At 60.2% G+C, this 25139-nt stretch overlaps 2 protein-coding genes across 3 annotated transcripts; one reads left to right on the top strand and one right to left on the bottom strand.

The window, feature by feature from the left end:
- The first annotated feature begins 1371 nt into the window (after positions 1–1371).
- Positions 1372–12079, top strand: Ccnd1 (cyclin D1). The gene is made up of 5 exons (XM_027944728.2): positions 1372–1779; positions 3208–3423; positions 3969–4128; positions 7056–7204; positions 9491–12079. Exons 1-5 carry the CDS (start codon positions 1582–1584, stop codon positions 9653–9655), a joined length of 888 nt encoding a protein of 295 aa, XP_027800529.1. The 5' UTR covers positions 1372–1581; the 3' UTR covers positions 9656–12079.
- A 6458-nt stretch (positions 12080–18537) lies between these two features.
- On the bottom strand, positions 18538–24731 carry Lto1 (LTO1 maturation factor of ABCE1). Of its 2 annotated transcripts, none has more exons than XM_027944435.3 (5): positions 24437–24731; positions 23859–23964; positions 22858–22928; positions 20126–20240; positions 18538–19837 (listed from the first exon to the last, which is right to left on the bottom strand). In XM_027944435.3, exons 1-5 carry the CDS (start codon positions 24484–24486, stop codon positions 19769–19771), a joined length of 411 nt encoding a protein of 136 aa, XP_027800236.1. In that variant the 5' UTR covers positions 24487–24731; the 3' UTR covers positions 18538–19768. The 2 variants fall into 2 exon arrangements, with proteins under 2 accessions (XP_027800236.1, XP_027800235.1); XM_027944434.3 differs by having other exon boundaries at positions 20126–20243; positions 24437–24722.
- Positions 24732–25139: the final 408 nt, after the last annotated feature.

Genomic DNA, 25139 nt, shown 5'->3' with positions numbered 1-25139 from the left:
TTCGAGGGAGAGGGGGTTTTGCATCCGTATTCTTTTGATCCTTTTACTGTCGGGGGATACGGCGGTCGGATTCATTCTACATTCAGAAGTAAATGAACAGTTTTAATTTGGGGGTGGGGGTAGATGTTGTAAAACTTAAAAAAAAATGTGTAAGATGTCCTTTTATTAAATTTTTGAAAGTACCAAAAGAGGCAGAACTTATAAAAACTCTAAATTTGCAGGGAATATTAGGGACCCTTTCCTGCATCCTGGAACACGTATAGATTTTGTTGAAAATCATCAGATCCCTACACTCATTCTAAACTTTTAAATTCTAATTGTTCTAGCTATTGCCAGCCCCCTCGCGCTCACAAATGCAGCCCTAAGGCAAATTCTAAAGGGAAAGGAACTTCCACACCCGGCAAAAACAGTTGGGAAGCTTCCGGTGGTCTCTTCCCAGGCAGAGGAGACTAATATTCCCAAGCATTATATTTTTTATTAATTAAAAATGAGTTAGGACAAAGACCACTATTTCTCAGCTTTCCATTCAAAGGTGTGTTTCTCCCGGATAAATTGCAGGCACTGTGGGGGGTAGGTATCTGGGGACCCAGGCAAGATCTGACTGGTCAAGGTAGGCAAGACAATCCACAGATCCCCCAGACGGGGACAGGATGAAGGAAATGCTGGCCACCATCTTGTTACTGGAATTTTCGGGCATTTATTTTATTTTATTTTTTGAGCGAGCGCGTTCTAGGCTGAAGTCTTTAATGCTCAGAGCTGCCCTCTTGGGTACTTGCAACGACCCCCGTGCTCTGGGATGAAGCCGCCACCGGCGTTGTGTGCTCTGCCCCCGTCCCCGCATGCTAGATGGTTCCTGAAATTTACACGTGTTAATGAAAATGAAAGAAGACGTAGAGGCTGGGGTTCCTTGGCCCTCTCTCCGCGCGTGGGTGCCCTCGTGGCGTTCTCGGAAATGCGCCCATTCTCCCGGCTCGGATACAGAGTGTCGCTGCGCCCCAGAGCCCCCCTTCCACGCGGTGTCCCCAGCTGCGTGTGGCCTGCTCGCTCTCTTAGTTGTACTCCTTCACAGAGCCACCTCCACTCCCACCCCCCAATCCCGGGTGACCCACTCGGGGAGGACGGCCCCCCTGCACCTCTCTTTCCCCGCGGGGAGAAAGGCCGCCGCGGGGCGATTTGCATTTCTATGAAAACCGAACTTCAGGGGCAACTCCGCGGCGGGACAGGCTTTTGGGTTCTGCCCCTCGCTGCTCCCGGCGCGCTGCGCCCGCGCCCCCTCCCCCTGCGCCCGCCCCAGTCCCTCCCCCCCCAGTCCCCCCCCCCCCCCGGTCCCATTCTCTGCCCGGCTTTGATCTCTGCTTAACAACAGTAACGTCACACGGACTACAGGGGAGTTTTGTTGAAGTTGCAAAGTCCTGGAGCCTCCAGAGGGCTGTCGGCGCAGTAGCAGTGAGCAGCAAAGTCAGCGCGCTCGGCTAGGGGCAGAAGAGCGCGAGGGAGCGTGGGGCAGCAGGAGCGAGCGCCGAGCGCGGACCGAACCCAGACGCGCAGCCCTTCCCGAGCGATCCAGGCAGAGCTCCCGCCATGGCTCACCAGCTCCTGTGCTGCGAAGTGGAGTCCATCCGCCGCGCGTACCCAGACACCAACCTCCTCAACGACCGAGTGCTGAGGGCCATGCTCAAGGCGGAGGAGACCTGCGCTCCCTCCGTGTCCTACTTCAAGTGTGTGCAGAAGGAGATCCTGCCGTCCATGCGGAAGATCGTGGCCACCTGGATGCTGGAGGTGCGGGGCTTCTCGCTGCTCTCTTAGCACTTTCCTGCAACTTGTTGCTCAAACCCACATTTCCCCCCTCATCTCCCTCCCTTCTCTTCCCCTTCAACTTTGAAGTTTGTCGGGGTGTTGCTAGGAACCCGTCTTTTCAAAATAAATAAGATATTGCGGGTATTTTTGAACAAGGAAGGTGTGGGGGTTGGGGCATTAGAAATTCCCTTTCCTGGTGGGGGACGGTCGGGAAGAGGTGCCTTCGAAGGAAGCCGGTGCCAGGGTGCCCCGTGGGTTGCGAGGGTGCAGGCGGGGCGCCCTTTGTGGCCCCCCGCCTGCGCCCCAGTGCCGCTGCGCCTCTCTGGCTGTGGCTGCCCGGAGCCGCCGGCTCGGGGGGAGGGGGCATAGATTTGATTTTTAAATTAATATCCATGGACACGTATGCAAGGGCCACTCGTGCCAGTATTATGCGCCATCTTTGCTCTTTTATTGCAAAGCAAACGTGTTTATTAATAATTGGGGGCAGAGTGGGGGCGGGGAGTGGCCGGCGGGGCGCAGGGACAGGCGTGAGGGGCCGCGCGGTCAGCGGGAGGGGCGCGGTAATGCTTAGTGACTATTTTGGGGGGACCCGGCTCGGGAGGGGACCCTTTGTTCACGGATCGGGCCCGAGACGCCCCGCGCAGGCAGCCTGGGCTGGAGAGCATGCTGGGCTGAAAGGTCGCGTGGCTCCCGAGACGCCCGGGACTGACCCCCCGTCTGCGTGAGTCTCTGCTTAAGGGACTTTTCTGGGTCGAGCTGGGGGCCCAGGGCACATTTTCAGGCCTTCAGCAAACGCCTCAGGAGCCCGAAAGTATTTTTAAATAATTTCTGAAAGTGCAGCGTGGTGCCCTTGCGAGAGGGAAGCAGCGCCCGCGCCGGGGGCAGGGGGGTCCCGGAGTTTGAATTCCTGGAGCTCTCCCCGGAGCCCGCAACCAGCTCCCGACCCCCAGCGTGTGCCAGGGGCCGCCCGAGGAGCGTTTTCAGGGGGTTTTTAGGCACCTAGTTATTTTTTAAATATTTTTAAATATTTTTTGAAAAGATGACGTCTGGGGAAATGCTGCGCGGCGGCCTGAGACGCCACCTTTGTGTCTCGCAGGGCGGCGAGCGCGGCGCCCAGCACGGGGCAGCCGTGGCCCCTCTGCGCCCTGGTGTCCCCTATCGTAGTCCCGTGGCTCCCGGGAGGGGCCGGGGTCCCTCGTCGCCAACCCACGGTACCCGCCCCGCCTGCCTCGCGCGGACTTTCAGTTTCGTGTTGGGTGGGCACTGGGGACACGCGGCAGGGAGCGCATCGCGCGAAGCGTATGCCACTCCCCGCTCTACCCTCTGCGCCCTCCCACGCGGGCCGGATAGAGGCGCGGGGTCGCACTGCGGGGGCCCGGCATTGGCGATCACGTCCAGGTTCCCCTGCAGGTCTGCGAGGAGCAGAAGTGCGAGGAGGAGGTCTTCCCTCTGGCCATGAACTACCTGGACCGCTTCCTGTCGCTGGAGCCCCTGAAGAAGAGCCGCCTGCAGCTGCTGGGGGCCACCTGCATGTTCGTGGCCTCCAAGATGAAGGAGACCATCCCCCTGACGGCCGAGAAGTTGTGCATCTACACTGACAACTCCATCCGACCCGACGAGCTGCTGGTAACCGCGGACCCCATCGCACTGTCGCCCAGTTAACCGCGGTACCCCGCGCTGGCGGTGGGGAGGCGGGAGTGCAGGTGGCAGGAGTCCGAACCCACCTCGGACAGGTCTCCCGCGCCACCAGGGAACGTCCACACTGCGGGGCCTCTGTTGTTGCACACTGAACCCCTCCGCCTCCACCCCTGCGGGGCACCCAGAGTCCCGACTCCCACCACATTTGCGTCCTAAGGTGCCGAAACGTGGGCGGCGCGCGCCCTCTAGCGGCTCGCGGCCTGCACTGCCGATTACAAGTTCTGGGTTCCAGGCGGTGGGAGGTCTTTTTGTCCCCAGCAGTCTCCTTCTCAGTGTGGGATGGAGCCTTTTTACTCTCACCTTTTCTGTTTTGGTCTGGGGTCACACGTTGCCCTGCTCTCTGCACCTCGAACATTCGCAACCTTCCTGCCCCACCCCAAGTCTGCAAACAGAATGTAAGGCCAGTGGCTAGGGCTGCGGGGCCCCCAGGGAGTAACTTGCCTGTCCTGATGCCTGTCCCCTATTATCCGCAGCAAATGGAGCTGCTCCTGGTGAACAAGCTCAAGTGGAACCTGGCTGCCATGACCCCCCACGATTTCATCGAACACTTTCTCTCCAAAATGCCAGAGGCCGAGGAGAACAAACAGATCATCCGCAAGCATGCGCAGACCTTTGTCGCCCTCTGTGCCACAGGTAGGGAGCCGTGGGCTTCCTTAAGTTACCCTGGCCAGTGGCTTGCTCTCTGGGGGGTCTCCTGTCTAGGAAGAGGTCAGGGGCCAGGTGGTGGTGGAAGCATGCCCTGTCCCCTTCACGGCCACCCTGCAGTGCACCGGAGACGGGACAGTCTAGCCTTCCTCTGCTGGGCTGCTGCCCCCTCTCCTCCCTGAGCTAGGCACCCTGTGGCCACGCCGTGCTAAAAGGGGTTTACCTTGGCCGCTGGGCTGCCTGCCGCTACCCACCTCTAGCCCGCCCTGTGTCCTCAAGGAGCCTGGGCTGCAGGGGCCTCCTCCTGGCCTCTCCCAGGCTGGGCCACCTGCCAGGGGCGCCTGCAGGGGCAGGGAGAGCAGCCGGCAGTGCCTGCACCACGTGCTCCAGGCGGCCAGCAGCAGCCCCGGTGCGGGGGCGGCCAGTGGAGGAGCCTGGGCGCCTGAGGCCCCGCTAGGGGCGCCTCGGGCCAGCTCTACTCAGTTGAGTCCTGGGAGGGCCTTTGGAGCAGCCTGGGCTTGGGCGCCCGCCCTCCTCCTCCTGGCCCTATACCCTAGATGGGAAGCCTGTCCCAACCCAGCATGGACAGACACACAGATGAACCGGGCTGCCTCTTGCCCCCAGCACTGCCACTGACGCTGCACCCCCCCCCCCGGATTTTTGGACCCCTGATGGGGGACCCAGCTCCTCCCCAGCTTGGCTGTGGCCCTGGTTAGGCCTCAGGTGCTACTTCTGTTTGGAGCTCGCCCTGGGTCACTTGAGGGCCACTGGCAAGGTGGTATCAAAGGGGGCAGTTGATGTCTTCTCCCACCTACCCGGAGGAGCAGAGCCCTGCTGCCTGGTCCTCTGGAACTGCTGGTACAGGGGCTGCTTGGCCTCCACTGTCCTGCCCTGCTGAGGGCACATGTCCCTCCGGGTCCTCTCGAGCCAGGCGGGGGGTGGGTTCTGAGAGTGTGACCAGCCTGTTGGGGCTGGCCCTGGGGCAGCAGGGAGGCCTCCTCTGGCTGGAGTTCCTCTGCAGAGCGGCTCTGGAGCTCCGGGCAGCCTTTTATGGATCTGAAGTGGCTGGGGAGACGCTGCAGTTTCCTGGAGATGCTGCTGGACGGGCCTGGCCTCCCTCAGCCTCCCTTGCTGGGCCTCCCCTGCAGGCCCCATGCTGGCAGGGAGTGCAGAGCACCCAGGCTATGGCCAGGTCTCCTGGCTGCTCCAGGGCCTTTGACATGGGGCTCCTCAGGAGCCCCCCACTTCAGCTTTGCACCTGCCCGTGGCCAGGGCGTCCCCTCTGGGTGGCCTCTGTGGTGGGCCTCAGCCTCCTGAGTGACTGGGATCGCAGGCGTGCCTTTCCTCGCGGGCCCTGGCGCTGCCTGTTTGCACACAGCTTGGTGAAGGCGGGACCAGCACGTTTTCCATGAGCACATGATTGAGTGACGGGGGTCTTGGCAGGGGCCAGCCCTGCCCCAGCTCCCGCGACCGTGTGTGCCGTCACCCATCAGACCGCCATGGAAGTAAATGTCGGAGCTTTGGGTTTAATTCTGGCTGTCCCTTGCTGGCCTGCCTGGCCACCCCTCTGCCCCTCCACCTGGGGGTGGGGCACGGGCTTTGTGCTCACTGTGGCCTTGGAGGTCGCCCCTCCCCCGTCCCCCAGCCTGGACCTCTCCGCTGTCCCTCAGGGGCAGCTTTGCTGTGTCCCCTGATTTGCCTCGGTGAAGCGGTCTCTGCTCCGGGCCCCGCTGCCCAGCCTGGCCGAGGGCTCCGTTGCAGGGGAGAGGCAGATTTCTAGTCTATGACGCCACCCAGGAGCGGGGTCTGCCTCAGGTGGCGGTGGCACCCCAGCTGGTGGGGCCTCCCCTGGGGCCAGCCGGCTGCTGTTCAGCTCACTTGAGACCCCTGTTCCCAGGCGCTCAGTGGCACGAGATGAGGCTTTGGGAGTGGACAAGATGCACACTGTCCCTTCCCTCGTCCAGGCCTGGCCCAGGGCCCAGGTTCCTAGGTGAAGTTGGTGACCATCCCCACCAGAAAGTCCTCATGGAGTAGAACAAGAAGGTGGCCCTCAGGCCCTCGGGCTGCTCTGGAATGGGGGCGGGCGGGAAAGAAAGAAGCGGGTGCCCATGACTGCAGTGGTCTGGGGGGACCTCCAAGTGTCGTCCTGAGGGGACGTCCTGCTGTGACTCGGGGAGGTGAGATGGGCCACCCGGCTCAGCACTGGGGCTTACCTCCCACCAGCAGGGGCACAGGAGTGTGGGGTCCCTAGGACCCAGGGAGGGAAGGGGCGGGACTCGGCCTCAGGAGGCTGGGCCATGGGCATGCTGTGGCCCAGTGACGCTGCCTGGGAAGCTCTGCTTGGCTGGCCACAGCTGCCCGCTTGCCTGGTTGGGGCATCTCGTGTGGCAAGCACGATATGAACCGTGTGCCTCCCAACTTTGGAGATCAGGAGGCGGGGAAATGGTCAGGTGTGGGAGGAGGCGCAGAAAGCTGTCCCGTGGCTGACCAGGGCTGACAGCAGAGGGCAGGAGTGGGCCTTGCCGAGGTGGGTGGCCAGAGGGTTCCTTCCTTTGCTGAGCGCCAGGCCAGGCCCTCCTGGGGCAGCTGGAACATGACTGCCCCATCACACCCTCCCTGCTGGGTGCTGACCAGGGTTCAGTCGCTGAGGGACTTGGAAGCGGCTGGCTGTCCACACTCTGTAGCTTTGCGGTGGCCTTCTGGAATGGACCAACTCTCTGGAGTCCCTGCTCCTAGGTAGCAGCAGATTCTGAGGGCATGCATGCTGGCGTTGGTGGCTATCCCCCGGCGACTCCTGCTGTCCGGGCGCCCAGCATTGTGGAAGGCTGGGAAGACCTGAACATAGGGCCAGCATGCCTGAATTGGGCGGTCCTGCCATATCCCCACTCACAGCCCCTTCTCCCGCTTTCCTGCAGACGTGAAGTTCATTTCTAACCCACCCTCCATGGTGGCAGCTGGGAGCGTGGTGGCCGCAGTGCAGGGCCTCCACCTGGGCAGCCCCAACACCTTCCTGTCCTGCTATCGCCTGACCCACTTCCTCTCCAGAGTGATCAAGTGTGACCCGGTGAGTGATGGGAGCGAGAGATGTCTAAAGCCGGGGAGGTGCTAGGGCGACCCGGGGAACGACCAGGCTGGGGCCTGCTCAGCTCAGGACCGTCTAGGGTGCTGAGCAGGACCTGGGCCCCCAACCGCTCCCTGATCTCAGGACTTATTTGTGTCTAAGGGACTGTGATGGTCACAGCTGACAGTGCCAGCTTCTCCCATCCCTCCCAGGGGGCCTGAGGCTTGTCAACTAGACAGAGGGTCCTCACAGGCTGCTGTCACCCCACTAGGAGTTCCAGGATTAAGCAGGAGAAGAAACAGCCACCAGCAGGCAGGCTCCGCACACCTGGTGATGAACTGTGTGGTCATGGGGCTGGGGCAGCCGCCACCAGGCTGTGTCTGGACCACAGTGTGCGTGGCCAGTAAGCAGCGCCTTAAAGGGCTCTTGTGAAGCCCCGGCCCCTGGCCCAGGTGAATTAGACCGGCGAGGCTGGGGGTCAGCTCTGCCCGGTGTGCTTGAGGGAGTGGCCCTGGGCCGTAACCCTGGCTTGGTCCAGGTGGGCTTGCCGAGGCTGCCCTTGGCTGGGGAGCGTCTAGAGGGCTCCTGGGGGTCCCAGCCAGACACTCTGCCTGCTTGTCCCCAGCCCGGGGTTCCTGCTGGACAGCTGGCAGCCCAGCCTATGCATGACCCCTGAGAGGGTGAGACACCTCCCTCCCACCCACCGCCTGGCCTCACCTGCTTGGGGTGAGCGTCGTCCTCTCCTGGCCGCTGCCGGGAGCAGCAGTGTCCCCCAGCTGCGAGGACAGAGCTGGAGAGGAAATCTCTCCACAGAAACAAAGTGCTGGGCCGGGCCAGCTCTGGGCAGGGTGCCTGTCCAGCACGAGGGGCCCTGGTTCCACCCCCAACACGTGGGTGAGGCTGCTCACCCGGCGGCCGCTCGGGGAGGGCTTCCCGGGTACATCGCTGGCCGACAGTGGGTGCCTCCTGGCCGGTGCAGGAAGGGCCGCAGCTGCCCTCGTGTGAATAGAGACTATTTTAATCAGATGTTAATGACGCGCACCAGAAGAGCAGTTGAGGCTGAAATGACTGTCGGCTTTCCCAGCCAGACATACTGAGCGGGACTCAGAAAGCGCCCCAGGCAGCAAGGCCCTGGACTCCTCCCTGGCGAGCTGGGCTTCACTCCCACACGGGCTCTTCCTCTCCTCCTGGGGCCTGGGCCCAAACCGCCTTCCCCAAGTCCTCTGCCAGACCACGGGCCTCCTGGGGGCAGCCACCTTTGGCAGACAAGTCCACAAAGGACTCCAGTGTGGCAGAGGGTGTGTTCCAGAAATGTCCATGTGCCCCTTGACCAGGGAGCAGACAGCCCTGCCTGGGGCTTCTGGCCACCAGTAAAGGGCACCATCCACTGGGGAGGCCTGGCAGGACAGTGCGGGGACAGGGACAAGGCAGAAAGTGCCCAGAAGGCCTAGTCCAGCCCCACTCTGACCTCAGCGTGGGGCTGCTGGGAGGGAGCACAGCCAGGGTGGGGTGTGGCAGCCCGGGGACCACTCTTGCACCTCTCAGTTGCCCTCTCCAACACGGGGCTCCCAGGGCGCCAGGGGCTCCTGAGAAGGTGCCTGGAGGCTGGCGGGTGCAGCCAGGGCTCCCGCCCCAGGCCTGTGGACTTGGTGTTCCCATCTGTAAGATGGGACTGCACCACACCCTGCCGCCCTGTCCACCGTGATGAGCGGCTAACGGTTGGGGGGGGGGGGGCACAAGCCCTGCACTTGGCCCTGGGGCCCTCAAGCCCTGCTGGCCTGGGGCGGTTGGCAGTGCCACCCTGCTTGAGATGTCAGGCTGCACCAAGTGACCCCTGGGCCCTGTTCCTTGTGGGAAGGACTTTCCTAGGCTAGAGATTGCTGGGTCTCAGAAGCCCCCAGCACTGGGGACACACAGCCTGACACTGCAGCCAGCTCCTTCACTCAGAAGCCACCCAGCACCAAGCACAGCTAAAGGGCGCTGCTGGGAGACGCCTCCTCTGGAGGCCGGGAGGGCCTCTGGGGGTGAGGGTTCTGGAGGATTCCAAGAAGCCGGTGTCTGCTGGGAGGTGGGCTAGGCAGAGGACACCTGGTGTGTGTTCGTTCCCACAAGACGGCCACGGTCTCGTGGCAGAGGCAGAAGCGGAAGCATTTATTCCCGGGTGAGGTCAGCAGGCCAGGGGTTGCCGGGGACCAGAGGTGGCACCTGTGACTAGTTCCTGGGCTGGCGTTGGGGCTGAGGTCCTGTGTGGGCCTCCTCCTTAGGACCCTCCCTCCCACCGTCTCCCAGGACTGCCTCCGCGCCTGCCAGGAGCAGATCGAAGCCCTGCTGGAGTCCAGCCTGCGCCAGGCCCAGCAAAACCTGGACCCCAAGGCCTCCGAGGAGGAGGTGGAGGAGGCGGCGGGGGCCGACCTGGCCTGCACGCCCACCGATGTGCGGGACGTGGACGTCTGAGGCGCCCCGCCGGCGGCACCACGGAGCACCCAGCAGCGGCCGCAGCCCCGCAGCCTGGGAGGGGCCGCCCGCAGTGCTCCAGGCAAAGTCCCTCTTTTCGGGGACATTTTGCTAACAGAAGGGAAAGTCTCCTTCTCCTTTCCTCTTTCTCCCTTCCGTCTCTGACTTAAGCAAAAGAAAAGGAAAAAAAAATCCTGAAAACTGTCTTTAAAAAAGAAAGAAAAGATAGAATTTGCATGACCTTGAGTGGGGGGAGGGGCGTTGTGCTACAAAATAGAGGATTTTACTCCGTAATCAAGTAGCTGTATGTGAGTGCGCTCGTGTCTCTTGTAAGGATAGCATTAACACGCACGAGGGTCCCCGAGGGCTAGGTCGGATTCTTTGTGTGTGTTCAGAAAAGAAAAAAGCATAAAAACTTCTTAAAAAAAAGAAAAATTTGAAAAACCATTTTAAAGTAGAAGAGGGTTAGGTAGGAAGTGTGTCCCCGCTCCCCTGAGAGGCACGGCTTCGCACGGCCCTAGCTCTGTGCCCCGCTTGCTTGTCACGTAGTCACTCGTTTGTGTGTTTATCTCCTAGGTAGGTAGGCGTGTGACCTCTGCAGCTTGCTGATGGGTCGGCATGGTGTGGGGCGCGGCCCGGGCTCTTGTGCCTGGGGACCCCCACCTGGGCACCAGTCTGCAGGTGCCAGCCAGGGAGCTCGGGAAAGGCCAGCTGTCCACCACCACGTGCTGCTGTGGAGGGAAGCAAAGAGCGACATGATAGATTCTATTTTTATAATCTTCCTATTTTTGTAGTTACCTGCTCGTGAGATGCTGGGTTCTCGCCCGTGGGTCCTGCCGCCTGTTCACATCAGGTTCAATCCACAGCTACTTTCTTCTTATCATTTTGGGGTTTTGTGTTTTCTTTCTTGATATTCTAAACCGTTCCATGTCAAAGCACTTTGGTCCAGCAGTTAGAGGCAACTTCGCTGTCACGTGCGGGGCGGTTTCCCAGTGGAATGGCGGGGAATATTCACGTTCCTGCGTGCACAGGACCGCAAGGGTGTGACCCCGTGGTGTCAGCGAGAGGGTGTTCCTGAGGGTTTTGTACCAGTCAAGAAGAAAAAGGTCCGTGTCACAGTGCCAGGATGTAGGCCCCTTCCTGTCCTGTAGAGAGGTCGAAGTTCGCGGGAATCCTTTGGTGCCAACTGGTGTTTGAAAGTAGGGACCTCAAAGGTTCACCTAGAGAACAAGTAGTGTAAGGGTTACTTTTAGGTATTTCACAGCGGAAGGTTTTTAAACACTAAAATATATAATTTATAGTTAAGGCTAAAAAGAATATTTATTGCAGAGGATGCTCGTAAGGCCAGTATGATTTATAACGTGATGCAGTCTCCCTTGATTTCAACGCTCAACCCTTTCTGCCTTTGAGCTGCAGGTGAAAAGATGGGGCCTTTGGTAGGTGAGGGAAGATCTCAAGAGAGACCGCCCAGACCTGGACTCGGCCTGTGGGGCGGTTCCCAAAGTGGTCTGCTCTAGAGGCACCCAAGGCACAGGGACGCAAGGGTGCTGGAGAGGAGAGGGGTCCAGGACCTTCTCATCCCTGCCCATCCTGGCCCTGTACCTTTGCATTGAGGACGTGTTGAGGGGAGGTGGCAAGAGTGTGGAGGCGGAGGCGGAGGCTGGAGAGAGCACGTGAGGGAGGAGTGTGGCGGGAGGCTCCCGAGGGGACGGGCAGTGCCCACAGGAGGGACAGGCCGTGGCTCCACTTCCTATTGCGCTGCTACCGGTGACTTCCCGCAGTCGGAAACTGTTCACAGCTTCTCTGTATCTCTTTCACGTTGTTTTGCTGCTATGGGAGGATCAGTTTTTGTTTTACGATGTCATATACTGCCATGTGCTCGTTTTAATTTTCTCATAGAAAATTGTATTACAGATGCCCTTTTTTGTAGTTTTTTTTTTTTTTTTTATGTGATCAATTTTGACTTGATGTGATTACTGCTCTATTCCAAAAAGGTCCCTGTTCACGATACCTCATGCTTCACTTAGCCATGTGTAGACCCACCAGTCGGCTCTGTCTGCCTCGTGGACAGACACACAGACGGATCCCAAGACGGCCCCGACCCTCGGGGCCACGTCCAGGAGACCTGCGCCTGTAGTGCTGGGCTCGGCCGGTCTGGACGTGCCATTGTGGTATAGCTCCGCCAGCTGTGCCGCTCTTGACGTGTAGTTACGAACATTGCATGTTGTTATTATTATTGTGATACCAGTCTGTCTTACGTGCCACTGTGGTGCTGGGCCGTAGGACTCGTCATCGGGATGATTGGAATCGCTTCTGGAATTGTTCGAGTTTCGGGTGCGTTTCCTCTGTTCCATGTGCTAGTGTTCTGTTTGTTCTTGTTTGTTGATTACAGCATGATGCTAAATTAAAGACTCCAAATCTCAACCAAGCCAGCTCACAGTGCCGTGTGCCCGGTCCCCTAGCAAGCTGCCAAACCCAAAGGATCTGTACCCTTTGTGCCCCAGCGGGGTGGGTCTGTGCTGGGGGCCTGGCAGGTGCCGGTACAGGACTGGCCGCCCGCCCGCCCTCCAGAGCCCCGTTTCCACTTACCGCGACCATCCGGGCTGCGGCATGTGCCTGAACGGAGCAGGGTTCTCAAGTGGGTGGTGTGTCCATAGTCGCGGGTGGGGGCAGATGTCTTGAACACTGCCCGAAGGCCAAAGGCTGGTGGCAGGTCCACAGAGCACAGCAGTGTGTCCTGTGATGCGAGAGCCTGTGAGGGTCTGGTGGTGAGCAGCCTGGGTCTGTGCCTGGTGGACACACGGTGCTTCCCAGCACAGACAGGGAACTGGCACATTCCCAGCAGAGACACAAACAAACGTGAAAAGTCTAGAAATAAAATTGGTCAAACCCCAGTGTGTTGCCTGTGTGTTTCCCAGGCCGGCTGGAGACAGGGAGGGGGCGCATGGCCAGGTCATCCTGTGCTCTGCAGTGACATCCTGACCTCCACCTGCTAGATGACTGTAGCCCTGCCCCTTGACACCAGCAGTGTCTGCTGACATTGTCAAATGATTTCTCATGGGTGGGGGCCAGACCCCACCCAGCTTGTAGGTGCACATCTGGGAGGAGTCCCTGGGGTGCCAGGAGGGAGGGGCAGTTTGGACCCCAGGAGATTCCCAAGAATTTGCAGGTGGCGCCTGGGACCACACAAGCCAGCAGTCCTGGCGCCAGAGATACTAGCGGTGCCATTGATCAGGAGCATCTCCTGGCCCTCACCGGCCAGTGTGCCCTCCCTGGGTTATTGCATCTGGGAAGGTAAACAGAGGCGTGTCCACTGGCCCTCTCCTGGCGCAAACTGCTGTGTGCTTTGGGTGAATCATGGTCCTTGGGTGCTGCCAAAGCTCGCAGCATGAGGGCCACAGACCAGGGCAGCCTTTCACACGGCGCCTGGGAGGCCTTGCTGGACCCCTGCATCATCTGCCTCTGGCTTCTGGGTGTGACTAGCTTATGTCCCAGCCCCGGGGAAAGGGGTGGCCTGGGTGGTGCACGGTGGGCTCCCGCACTTCTGAGAGGAAGGTGGGGTGTGCAGGAGACGCCTGGCCTCCACGGTCACTGCCAGCCCTTCTCTCCTAAAGGTGGGGGTTCCCGAAGGCAGATGAGGCCCCTGGCAGTGTCACAGCAAGAGCTCTAGGGAGCTGGGAAGGCCACCACCTGGCTCCTCCGATGACTTAGGAGAGCCCAGCCTTCTCCTTGGGCAGAGCCACCTACAGTGAAGCAGCCAGGCTCACCATGGCAGTGGCCCAGCTCTGACCAGAACTAGGTCCCTGTTGGGGCAGGAAGCCAGGTCCCCAGCCTAGGCCCATGTGACTGCAAGCGTGGCCTAGGTCCTGCTGTCCAGTCGGGGAGCAGCGAGGACAGCCCAGGTGCAAGGCAGGGGAGGGCGCCCCCAGACGGGCAGGCAGGGAGGAGCGCACCAGGGGCAGGGCAGAGGGGCCAGGAGGGAGGACGCCCCTGTCGGGTGGAGGAGGGTTTGGGCCCAGGGCAGGGTTCCCCGATGGCCTCCTCGTTGGCATCGGTGCCCACAGTGATGGCTGACCATTAAAGCACACTCCTTGGCCAGGCAGTGAAACCCACAATGTCGCTGGCACCCCAGACTGTGATCCTGGCCCTCAAGCTCAGCTGACACCCCCCAGGGTGCCCTGCTGGGTGCTGGTCTCTCCAGTCACAGAAGGACAGCAAGACCTGCCCTCTGAGGGTCTCTGGAGATGAAGCCTTGCTGGTCAGCTCTCCCTGCTACCCAGTCGGTGGGGCCCTCCTGCCCCCTGACCAGCCTGCCAGTGCCCAGGCAGCCCCCCCTCCCTCTGTCCACAACCCATTGGGCTCCTCTCTGCTTCCAGCTGGCCCGAGGTCCCTGAGGCCCTGCCCTCCCAGCCTCCATTCCCTGGACCTTGGTTCTGCTCCAGGCTCCAGGTTCTGAGCCTGTGCCGCTGCCTGGCCCTCCACCCCTGACCATCTCTGCTTGCTCCTCAATGCTCGAAACAAAGGCGGCCTCCATGAGGGCGTCCACACCCTCACGCCCACAGAGGTGGCCCTGGCAACCTTCCGCTTTGGTCCTGAGCCCCTCCAGGGGATGGAGGTCTTGGGATCTCCAGTCCTACGTCTGAGGCTCCAGGGGTCACCCTCAGGCCAGTCTCAGCTAATGTACTGAGTTGTGGGCACTGAGGAGGGTCGGGCTCCCGGGGCCCAGGCAGCAGCCTGGGTCATCAAGACGCAGGGAGAGGCTGGCAGAGTGGCACGTGCGTGTTTCTGGGGGGAAGACCGGGTGGGCAGTGTCCCTCAGCATCCAGAGGAGCGAGGGCACTGCAGCAGTGCTGTCCTCGCTCATGATGTGACCCTCCCAAAAGGCCCTGCAGCAGGGCCTGGCCTCACATCTGTTGGGATGGCGGCCTCTGCCTGCGCCCTCCGTCACGGTCACCGTCTGCAGGCCGCAGGCCGTGTGCTGAGAGCACGCTGCACGGTGGGCCAGGCCAGCAGGCTGCGGCAGGCTGCACCGGCCAGCAGGGGCACAGGGTGCGTCCCCCACGCTGGGCATGCTGGGCTGGCCTCTCGCAGGGCTCTGTCATCCCAGGAATGTCTTTGATCAAGAGTTTATGCAAGACGGGGAAGAAAGCCCAGGACCTCTAATCCGTTCCCACAGTCCCCCTGCCCGCGGGGCCCCACCAGCCCAGCGCCACACTGAAGGGCCCGGGCAGACAATAGCCTGCGGACGGGTGGGCGGGCAGCACTGGGGCGGCTGGCCTTGGGGCCCACATCCGGGGGCCATTGTCACCACCACTCACAGGGGCACACAAGGAGGACGGGAAAGAGGGAATGTGGAACTCTCCGCTGAGGGGCTTTGGTGGCCTTGAGCCTATCAAAGCCGGCGTCCATTAATCCTTTAATTTTCACCTAGCGACAGTGGAGGCGGGCCCGCCAGTGGCGGCTGCTCCAGAGCTAAGTGGCCCAACCAGGACCAGCTGCCCAGGCCCCAGTCCTGCCGGGCCTCAGGGGCGTCTTCCTCACCCTCGTGTGACCATGGGCAGGGGCCGGGGCAGCTCAAGTTCATAGTGCGCCTACTGCGTGCCAGGCGAGGTGCTGAACACCACTGAGCAGTTCTGCCCCAGCTCCCAGAATGCCCTATGAGCTGGTGACAGGCAGGGGACACACTAGTAAGCTGTGTGGCCCTGGCCCTGGCCTGCTCTCCTGTAGTTGCACTCTGACAGTGCGCGACTGCAGGTCAGCAGGGGACAGTCAAGGCACCGTGTTGTGCCTGGTCAGCCAGACGGTTGAGTGAAGGATGCGTGGGGCTATGTGCCAATAAAGTTTTATTTACAAAAAAGGCAGCAGAGGAATATTTGGTGACCCTTTTGCAGGTGAGTAGGCGAAGCCGAGGGGTGGGTGGGGGTCCACCGGGCCTGCACAGCATGGCTGAGCTCCCTGGGCGGCAGCCTCCCTCCTCCCTCAGCCCAGGCCCTGCCTCCTTCTGTGGCGGAGCTGCGGTCTGCGCACTGTGCTTCTTGGTGTGTCCCCCTTCAGGAGGACCCCGCCACAGTGGACCGAGGGCCCATCCACCCTGGGGCAACCTCATCTTAACTTACAGCTTTGTAGACGCTGCAAAGATCCTATTTCCAAATAAGGTCACAGTCCCAGGTGCCAGGACTGAGACTTCAGTGTTTCCTTTTGGAGGACACAATTCCACTGGCAACAGACCCGGCTGAGCTGTCAAAGCCAAGCAGCAGGCTCAGCAAGCCCCTGCTGTTTCTGGGGTGCACCCAGCAGGGGAACAGCAATGCCCAGGTACCCCTGCTGAGAGCATGAGGCCAGCCCTCTCCACGCTGGTCCGGCCACCATGCGCATGATGCTTGGAGGACCCCGCAAGGGATCACCCAGCACAGAGGCCCCAAGCCCCATGACCAGAGGCCAACCAGTTGGTTGAAGGGACTGGGGAGGCTCTGCCAGGGCACCCTCCCAGTGGAGCCCGATGCCCACTGAGAAATCATCAGCCCCGCAGAATCACGGGACATTTAGGGGCAAAGAGCAACTTTCCTTGGAAAAGTCCCGACACAACCAAGTCACTGAGCCTGGGGGCAGTCCCTCTCCCTTGGACTCCCGTGTCCTCTGACACACTGAACCCGGCGCCCATTTGCTCTGATGAGCCCCCAGAGCTCAGTGTCTTCAGTTTCCTGAGCTGCAACTCTCTTCATCCACCAAGGACCACTGCGGTGGTCAGTCGGGATGAGCTCACGAGCAATCTCGGTTCTGTTATCCAGGTCGCACGGGTGTCCCCAGGGCAGTGCAGCAGTGAAGAGAATTCTGCAGCTGGAAGATTAATGGGAGGCTCTCAGGGGCCTCCCGGCCTCGTCCCCAGGCATAGCAGAAGGCCACCCCGGCCTCTGGACTCCCAGGGGCCACACACACCCCTGGGAGAGCTGCCCACAGGGCCTGGGGCAGCTGAGGGCTCACTGGTCACTGCTTGTCCTCCTCCTGGCAGCCAGTGCAGGTCCCGCGCCTGTCCCTTCCTCAGACTTCGAGATGTAAGACTGGCTGCATGACAGGCTGTGGACTGGAGAGGCCTTGCCAGGAAAATGGCCTTGGGACGAGTGACCAGCAGATTGCTCAGGCCCTGTGTGCCTCCCCCTGCAGCCTGCGGCCAGCCGCTGACCACCGCCATGGGCAGACTGCGACCAGCAAGGGGGAGGGAAGCAGCCAGCTCAGCGACTTGAGGCAGGGGCCAGCCGCCAGCAGCCAGGGCCAACTAGGCTTCTCAGCTCTTCTGCCACCTCCTCCTCCTCCTCCACTCCCCACAGTGTTATGGAGAGAAAGTGAAAGGTGGCCTTGTTCAGCACAGCTGAGTGGCTGCGAGTTAGCCACCGCCGTGACTCGGCTCCCGTGGGGGCTGACCTTGCCTACACCAGCCGCTGGCTCCTGCAGCACCCAGTCATGTGACATCTACTTTGGAGAGGTGGCTTTACTCGCCCTCAGTTCCAAGTTAACTGTCGCTGTAGCCAGAGGGACTCCTGGGATAGCCTGGACCAAGCCCCCACGGAATCGGTGCACTAAGGCCCTGATCCCCTGCCTCCTGTGTGACAGTATTTGGAGAGAGGGTCTCTAAGAAGGCAATAAAGTTAAAATGAAGTCTCAAGGCAGGGCCTAATACACCTGAGGGTCCTGAAATCAGGCTGGGCGCAGGGAGACACACCAGTAACCCCAGAGCCTCGGAGGCTGGAGCAAGAGGATCGCAAGTTCAAGGCTAGCTTCAGCAACTCAGTGAGGCCATACCAAATGTTATTTTAAAAGGGCAGGGAAGGAGGCTCTGTGGTGGAGCACTCACCTAGCATGAACAAAACCAACAAAAGTGACATCAGGATGCAGACCCAGGACACCAACGTGAGGACAGGGAGAAGACCGTCTGCAGACCAGAAGAGGCTGCCAGAAGACCAGCCCTGCGGCACCCTCGTGGGCCCCTCCAGCCCCCAGGAGGCAAGCCACGGGGCCTGTGCCTCTGTCATGGCAGCCAGGAGACTGGTACACTGAAGCTCCAACAGGAAGGAGGGGCGGCCACGCCCTAGGAGACCCACCAGAGGGGATGAAGTCCAAGCCAAGGCCTCGCGGACGAGGATCACCACCCAGAGACCAGCCTGATAGGATGGTGCTGGACAGGATGGGAGACAGCGGGCAGGATGCTTGTCTGCAAGCAACGGAAACACCACAGCCTCAGCCAGTGGACAGGGGTGGCTCTGAGCGAGAGGCCAGTTCCTGCAACAGTCCTCTGGGCACCAAGGCCCAGGCTCCTTCCAGGGCCTCGTCACCTGCAGTTGGCTGCACTGCCTGTGCTGGCCCCGGGGTCACATCCCAAAGGCAGCACTTCCTTCTCAGAGTGAGGTGACCCTTCCCACAGATGCCCAACCTCCACAGCCAGGAGAGGAGACGCAGCCCCCGCTGGCCCAGCCCTGGAGGTCCCCAGCTGTTAAGGAGGCCCCGTCTGCACAGCAATCTAGGTCTGGCTGGGAGACCCAGGCATCCCGGACACTGGGCCCAGTACTCCAGGAAGGGCCAGGAGGGCACAGGTCAAGGTCGGTGTCCAGCAATCTTGAAGATGACCAGTGAGCAGGTGTGGCTCCAGAAGTGGTGGCTGCTGCTGGGACAGCGGCAGGGGTTTGGGGGGGCAAGGGGCTGAGGAGGGAGGGAGGGAGGGCATGCCAGGGGCACCGCACTGGTTGCGGGCAGGCAGACAGACAGGCAGCAGGATGGATGAGAGGCGGCCGCCGGAGGCTGGCGGGCACAGGCCTCCTCTGTAGGCAGACCCTGACCCTCCAGAGGGGGAACACTGTGGCTGGAGGGGTTACAAACAGTCCCAGATAGAATTTTGCTTTAAAATGTTTTTTATTTTTCCAATAAGAAAAATAATACGTTATCAAACGGGTAAGTTAGGAAACAGAAACCCACCGCGAAGTAGCAGCCAGAGGCCCTCAGACCCTGTGCCCGAGGGGAAGCGCCGCTGGTCCTCAGAGGTCGGGGGGAGACAGGAGGCGAAGCGCCGCGGGACTTCTAGAGGCTGGGTGGCTACGGGCAGTCTGCAGGACAGGGCCTGCACCTGGTGCTCCCGGCGTGACCTGCTGTCTCTGTCCCTAGCGGGAGGGCAGCAGCACCCTCAGAAATGAAATCTCACCATGTCCCCTCACCTCACTGCTGCCAGACGTTCTAGAACAGCGGTGGGACAGGCAGTCTGTGGTGAGCTCGGGACAACCAAGTGGGGATGTGTCAACACGTGCCACCACCTGCCCACCCACCCAGGTGCAGGAACCCATTCCAGCAACCCACGCCCAGCGCTGGCGGGAGACCGTGGTGAGCACAGCGCTCTGTAGAGAGCAGCTCAGTGGCGAGTCTGATCCAGCACACTTCCGCTTAACCACTTCTCAATGCTGTGAAGTCCATCCCCCTCTTGGGGACAGCGGGAAGGGCACACCTGGGCCCCTCAAGATCGGCCAGCTGTTCTTCCTCAGCCAGTGTCCAGGCAAACTGAACCTGGTGGAGCACTGGAGCCCCATGGGGCCCGGCACAGAGGCAATGGAGGGCAGGGTTCTCAGGTGCTCAGGAGCCACCCCGCACAGTGCCAGGAGGCAGCACCTCGCGGGCTGCGTGACTGGCGGGTGCAAGTCCTGGCTCTGCTGCTGAGGCCCTCAGATCAGACAACTGCTGCAGCTCTCAGTCTCCTCCCGGGTAAAGGGGAGTACCATCACCTCCACCTACCTGCTGGGGCTGCGGCATGGAGCTCTAAGGGGAAACACCCACTTCCCATTACCTGCCTCAAGTCAGCCACAGCCCTCCTTCTCAGGGACAGTCTAGGACCAGCCAGGCCTGCCCTGCTGGAGGCCAGTGGAGCGTCCCACACCAGAGCAGCGGTGGGCAGTCTGGCTCACACAGCACAGGGGACAGGGCACCACAATGACCCGGGCACAAAACCTCAGGGGGAAGGAGGCCAAACTGGGACCCCCACTTCCAGAACAACCAATACCCCATCAGTTTGTCTTTAATCACATTCTCAACATGCAGACATCTGTCCCTTGAAGTTTTATCTGCTTCCGTCTGTCATCTTCAAAATGAAAGTCCAGAACCTTCTGCACTCATTTTGAAGTCAGGCTGAACATTCAGTAATGAACACAGCTGAACACACAAAAGAAAGGCAGCGTTTTAAAATCTCGTGCATTTCTGCTCACTAGCGAGAGCAAAGCCCTCCCTTGGCTATAGCTGTTCTCGTCCCCACCAGAAACCCTGAGGGGTGTCCTTACACCGGCCCCAGACTGTCCTCAGCTGTCTAGAATGGGGACACAGAGACAATGCTCCTCTCCAATGACTCACACAGCACACATGGGGGTGCACGAGACCTAAGACCACCGAGTGAACCCCAGGGCCTGTGCCAGCTCACCGAGGACAGGCACACAGGGAACAGACCTGCCTAAACTTCCCTCGGATCCTGTCCAGGTCTTCGTGGAGCTTGTCGTAAGCAGGGTCATCGTAGGGGAACTTCTCAATCATTCCCATCAGTGACTCCAAGACCTTCATCTTCCTGCTGAAAGCACAGAAGCAGACCTTCAGATCCTTGGGACACAAAAGGCCAACATGTGCAGTGGCCACACCGTCACCTGCTCAGAAGCAAGCCTGCTGAGAAGGCTCAGGCTTAGGGCAGAAAATGGATTTCCTCATTACATCAAATCACGCTGGTTTACCTACCAACGTGGCTGTCACTCACACCCAGCGCCTTGACAGCAGGGTCCCAACTGTCGATGTGCCTGCGTCCCTGCCAGAGCTGGGCAGGCCACCTCCACCCAGCCACCTCTGGACGTGCCTGCGTCCCTGCCAGAGCTGGGCAGGCCATTCCTGCACCCAGCCGCCTCTCCAGGGAAGGAGACAGGACGCGGCAGAAAAGAGAGGCCCTGATCCAAGACACTTAGACACCCCTATCTTTCAACCTTGCTGTCCTATCTGCAAAACGGGGAGTGACAACAGCTCATGGGTTACAAGTGTTAGCTCATTCGTGTGACTGTAGGACAGAGGACGTGCACGGTCATATGAGTGTCCTCGATTCCAGTGACCCTGGGACCACAGCTCCCCTGGGGCAGTTTAAAGATCACTCAATGCACATCCAGGTGGGGCCCAGGGCTTTCCAAGGGACAGGGACTCTTAGGATGACCCTGCTCGGGGCCACCTGTCCCAGAGGACAGAAGCATGCCGGATACACACGCAATGGCATTCAGAGCAGCCCAGGTCCCACGCGCTGGCCGAGAGCTGGTATTCACAGAGGTGCAGATGAGCACACTCACCAAGGGCAAGCCAGCGCCTAAGGACCACCTTGCCTGGAAAATGCCAGACCATGAAAGTCCAATGCAAGGCAGTCAAGCCCCGGCTTCCCAGAGACTGGAGGAAGGTGCTAAGATGAGGTTGGGGGCATTCTGGGTGGGAGAATCCCACCCACGTCCCCTCTGCAGGTGGTGACCTCTTCCCTGCTCAGGGAGCACCTGCAGACACACCTGGCGGGCAGCTCAGGTAGGCACACATTTACAGGTGTGGGCAGTCCTGCCAGCACCGCTGTGGCAGGGGTCGCCAGCTATTAAGAAGGGAACAGCAGCATCTTGGAGTGGCCAAGCGCCAATGCCGGGACTGAGGGCCACCTCTCCACACCTCCCAGGCACTGAGCTACCGCTCCTTCACGTGGGCCATGCAGACAACAGTCTTTGCCCTTTCACATCCTTGCAGTCGAATGTCACCTAGCAGCCCTTTCTCACTTTAAAAAACATACTGGGCTGCAGGCGTAGCTCAGTGGGAGAGCACTTGCTTGGTGTGCACAAGGCCCTGGGTTCCATCCCCAGCACCAGAAAGAGAAGAAAATATGTGCACTGACGTGTGTGTGTGTGTGTGTGTGTGTGTGTGTTGCTGGGGAGGGAACCCAGGGCCTTGTGTAGGTTGGGCAAACGCTCTACATACTGAGCTGCATGCCCAGCCCTTTGCACTGACTTATAAACCCAACACCTGTGAAGACAAGGCTCTGGGTTCAGCGACCCCAGGCTGCAGGTGTGGTGGCTGGCAGGGTTCCCACCAGCCTGGCATCAGCGGCAGCAGGTTGTCTTCTTTTGGACAGACTGGGTGGGCTGCTCTGAGGAGTTAGGAAAGCCAGACTTTAGAAGTGGGGAGAGTGAGCTGGCCAAGGAGCTCAAGTTGGTGCCCTCCCTCTCCTCATCCTCTGGGCCCCTGAGTGGAAAGCATAGCTCTGGGCGCCACCTGGTGGCAACACAGGCTGCCACAGCTGCCCTGTGGCTGCCCTGTGGCTGGGAGAAGCAGCTATCCTAAGCCTCTGCACAAGTATCACCTGCTCAGACAAGTGGAGCAGGCAAGGGACTGGGACAAGTCAGACGCAGGCAACCCCAGAACCACTCAGGCACAGCACCTTTGTTGTGACTTCTGAATATGGGTATGGCCTGGGCTCTAAAAACTCAAGATATTTCAAATAAAAGGACAAGCTGCATGAAGAGGGATGCCACCTACAAGGGCCAGGACACGAGGTGTCAGGCGATGCAGAATTCAAGCTTAAGTCTGCTTTCTCTCACCCCTGAGAGCCACGTGCCTTTCCTTCACTGGAGGGCTGTTTCCAACCTGAGAAAGAGGACAGGTGAGACGGGCTCACAAGGGGCTCGGGCAGGCAGACGCAGCGAGGCTGAACCCATTCAGATAATAACAGCAGCACCTCCTGGTGTCAGAAATGAGTTTACCACAGCCAAAGGCACCTGGGTAGGTCATACTAAACTGGGGACCATGGAGTGGGCCCTTCTGGGCCCCAGTCACACTGAGACGACGGTGATCTGTTTATCAGAAGCTCAGGAGTGAGAAGTACAAATTTTAACATCACTTTACTGTCTTGGTGTCCACAGCACTTGGTGCACTGGTGATTCCAGGGGAATGGCTGGGAAAGGAACTTTTTAGGGAATTGAAAACTACCAGTGTTCATCAAATGACTACGATGTGCCCAACATTTTGTCTTTATTATTTCCTTTAAATCTAACAGCATTTAAGTTTGACATTATTATTTTCTCCACTTAACAGATGAGAAAAATGGAAAACTAATGCCCAAGGTCACCGTTAGTGAACTCAGCACCCCTCCTGGAAAAAAGGAAAGGACGCTCAGAGCTCACCTGTCTCTCTCGCTGGCATCACTGTGTAGGAGATGCTTCCACGCAAAAGCAAAGCCTTGATAGCACCCAATCTGTATTTTAAAGACGTTGGAGAGTAAAATTAATAAGAGCTGGCTACACTGAATCTAATTACCAAATTCCTAGACACAAGGAGGGGTGGAGGCAGCTGTGCTTCTGCTAGTGTTTTGGAAAGACCCACGGAGCATGGGCAGTGGCAACTAGGCAGCTAATCAGTGGGGCAGCCAGCCCTCATTCCTCCCCTGTGTTCACACCCTGAGCAGTTCCCCTGACCACAGGGAGGCCTGTACAATCACAGAACATGCAGGCAAAGAGAGGGTGTGATTCTGAGGATAGAGAGACGGGGACTCCTGTGTTGCTTTCTTGGACCACTTGCCCTTCAGTGCTAGGAGGACCTGAGGGGTTTTGTGGAGAGGTCCATGCCCACTGTCATGTAAGTGTGCCACCTTCAGGGTGGATCCTCCAGCCCTAGCCAAGCCTTCAGATGAGACTGAAGCTGGGGATGACATCTGGGCATAGCCTCAGGAGACCCCACTGCTGCTGAGGGACATCCTGACCTCAGCAAGAGGTACGCAGGGAATGCTGTCCTCACTGCCTTGCCTCAGACTCTGCACTCGGGGCCAGTGACCTGTAAGAGGGCCAACCTCTTATAGGTAAGAACGCAGTTCTGTGGCATCTCAATACAAACACAGGCGCTCGGTCTCTGGGAGAGGACCCAGGTGGCTGAAGACAGCGTCCTGCCTCCAATGCAAGTGGAGGCAACCAACGGCTTCTCATCCTCCAGCCACATAACTTAATGGTCTCCAGACAGCAACGTGCTCCGGCCATGGGTCCCAAGAACACTTCCCGCAGGGACCTGGGCGGCCTGGAAAGGCCCACGCAAGGCTTGGGCCTTCAGAGCTTGGTGTCCCACTCAACACACGGAGCATCCGAGTACATTACAAACTGGAAAAGCGTCCATGTGAGCGGAGGCTCCCACTGACCTCAGACCCAATTTTGGCTCCACGCAGCGCGCCATGCTGTCTTCCTTCAATCCGACCCAAACTGCTGCCGTCCTCGTAGCCTTCCTGATAGCCTTCCCCGTGGAATCTGATGGAGGAGGCGAGGCAGCGATAAACCAAGGGAGGTGCTTCGGGGGACCCTCGCTCTCGGTGCCACCCACAGCCCGCCCAGGCCGAGCAGGCTCGAGCAGCAGAGGCCCGAAGCCCAGGCCAACCGCCGGTTCCCGCCGCGGCCGCAGCCCTCTCCCGCGAAGCTACCCCCTCGGTCAGGGCGGACGCGGGAGAGGACCGCCCGAGAGGGACGGCCCGCAGCAAGGCCGGAGCCTCCCGCCGCCCTCGCCGGCCACGCCGCCGGCTCCACGGTTTCCCGACCCCGGCATCCACGTCTCGGGGACGCGGACCGGGCTGCGGCGCCGCCGGGACGGGCGCTCGGGAGCCGCTCAGCAGCTCCTTCCGGAAGCAGGCGGCCGGCGAGGCGCTCGGCCGGGTCCCCTCGCGCGACACCGCTGCCCACTCGGGCGCGGGCAGCCACCGTCCGCGGTCCCGGCCGTGCCCCTCACCTCTCATCCGCCATCACGATGGCGTCGAACATGTCCTGCCTCCCGGCCATCGCCACTGGCGCTCCTTGCTCACGGCGCCGCGAGGCTCTGGCAGCAACACACCACTTCCGAGGACGCCGAGCCCACTTCCGGGGACGGCCGCGCGGAGCAGGCTGGGTAGGGACGGCACGCGAAAGGGCCCAAAAGGGTTCAGGACGCACGCACGGCGGGAGGGCGGGGCGAGCCTGGACGAGGCTCAGTCCAATGTCCCCCTCGCCTTCCTCGTTGCTCCGCAGTGGGTCAGTCCGTTCCCGCCGGAAGCGTCCACTTGGCCGCACGTGGGGGAAACCGGACACGTCTGCATTGTTTTTAAAAAAAAATGAGTAGATGGGACCGAGTTGGCCAGTGTGGCTCGGAGAGACACCCGAGGAGTTGTCACAGAACCGACTCCCCAGGCTGCCCGGGCCGGAGGCTCGGGTCGCGGGCGAGGCTGGCAGGTGCCACCGCTAGAGCCCCGGCCAGGGGTGATGGGTGCTGCGGTGCCCAAAAAAGGATGTCATAAACGTTGCCCCTCCCGAAATGCAAGAGTGATCTGGAGATGAGGAAGAAAAGGTTGTGTGTGTGCTGTTACCTTGTTTTTTTTTGGTCTTTTTAATCCTTTTTTTTTTTTTTATACTTTTTTAGTTGTTTTTTACAGGGCTGAGGACCGAACCCAGGGCCTTGC

Source organism: Marmota flaviventris, chromosome 9, assembly GCF_047511675.1.
Source record: "Marmota flaviventris isolate mMarFla1 chromosome 9, mMarFla1.hap1, whole genome shotgun sequence".
NCBI classification, from domain to species: Eukaryota; Metazoa; Chordata; class Mammalia; order Rodentia; family Sciuridae; genus Marmota; species Marmota flaviventris.
The sequence above is the reverse complement of the archived record's forward strand: the minus strand, read 5'-3'. Positions and strand labels throughout refer to the sequence as shown.

Bases quoted from the DNA above. Each gene is read 5' to 3' on its own strand.
- Ccnd1 (XM_027944728.2), top strand. From the start codon at position 1,582: ATGGCTCACCAGCTCCTGTGCTGCGAAGTGGAGTCCATCCGCCGCGCG. The intron at 3,424-3,968 runs GTAACCGCGGAC...TATTATCCGCAG, and splicing joins TCCGACCCGACGAGCTGCTG to CAAATGGAGCTGCTCCTGGT. The intron at 7,205-9,490 runs GTGAGTGATGGG...ACCGTCTCCCAG, and splicing joins GAGTGATCAAGTGTGACCCG to GACTGCCTCCGCGCCTGCCA.
- Lto1 (XM_027944434.3), bottom strand. From the start codon at position 24,486: ATGGCCGGGAGGCAGGACATGTTCGACGCCATCGTGATGGCGGATGAG. The intron at 20,244-22,857 runs GTGAGCTCTGAG...CTGTGCTTTCAG, and splicing joins GATGCCAGCGAGAGAGACAG to CAGGAAGATGAAGGTCTTGG. The intron at 19,838-20,125 runs GTCTGTTCCCTG...TTGTGTGTTCAG, and splicing joins TCCGAGGGAAGTTTAGGCAG to CTGTGTTCATTACTGAATGT.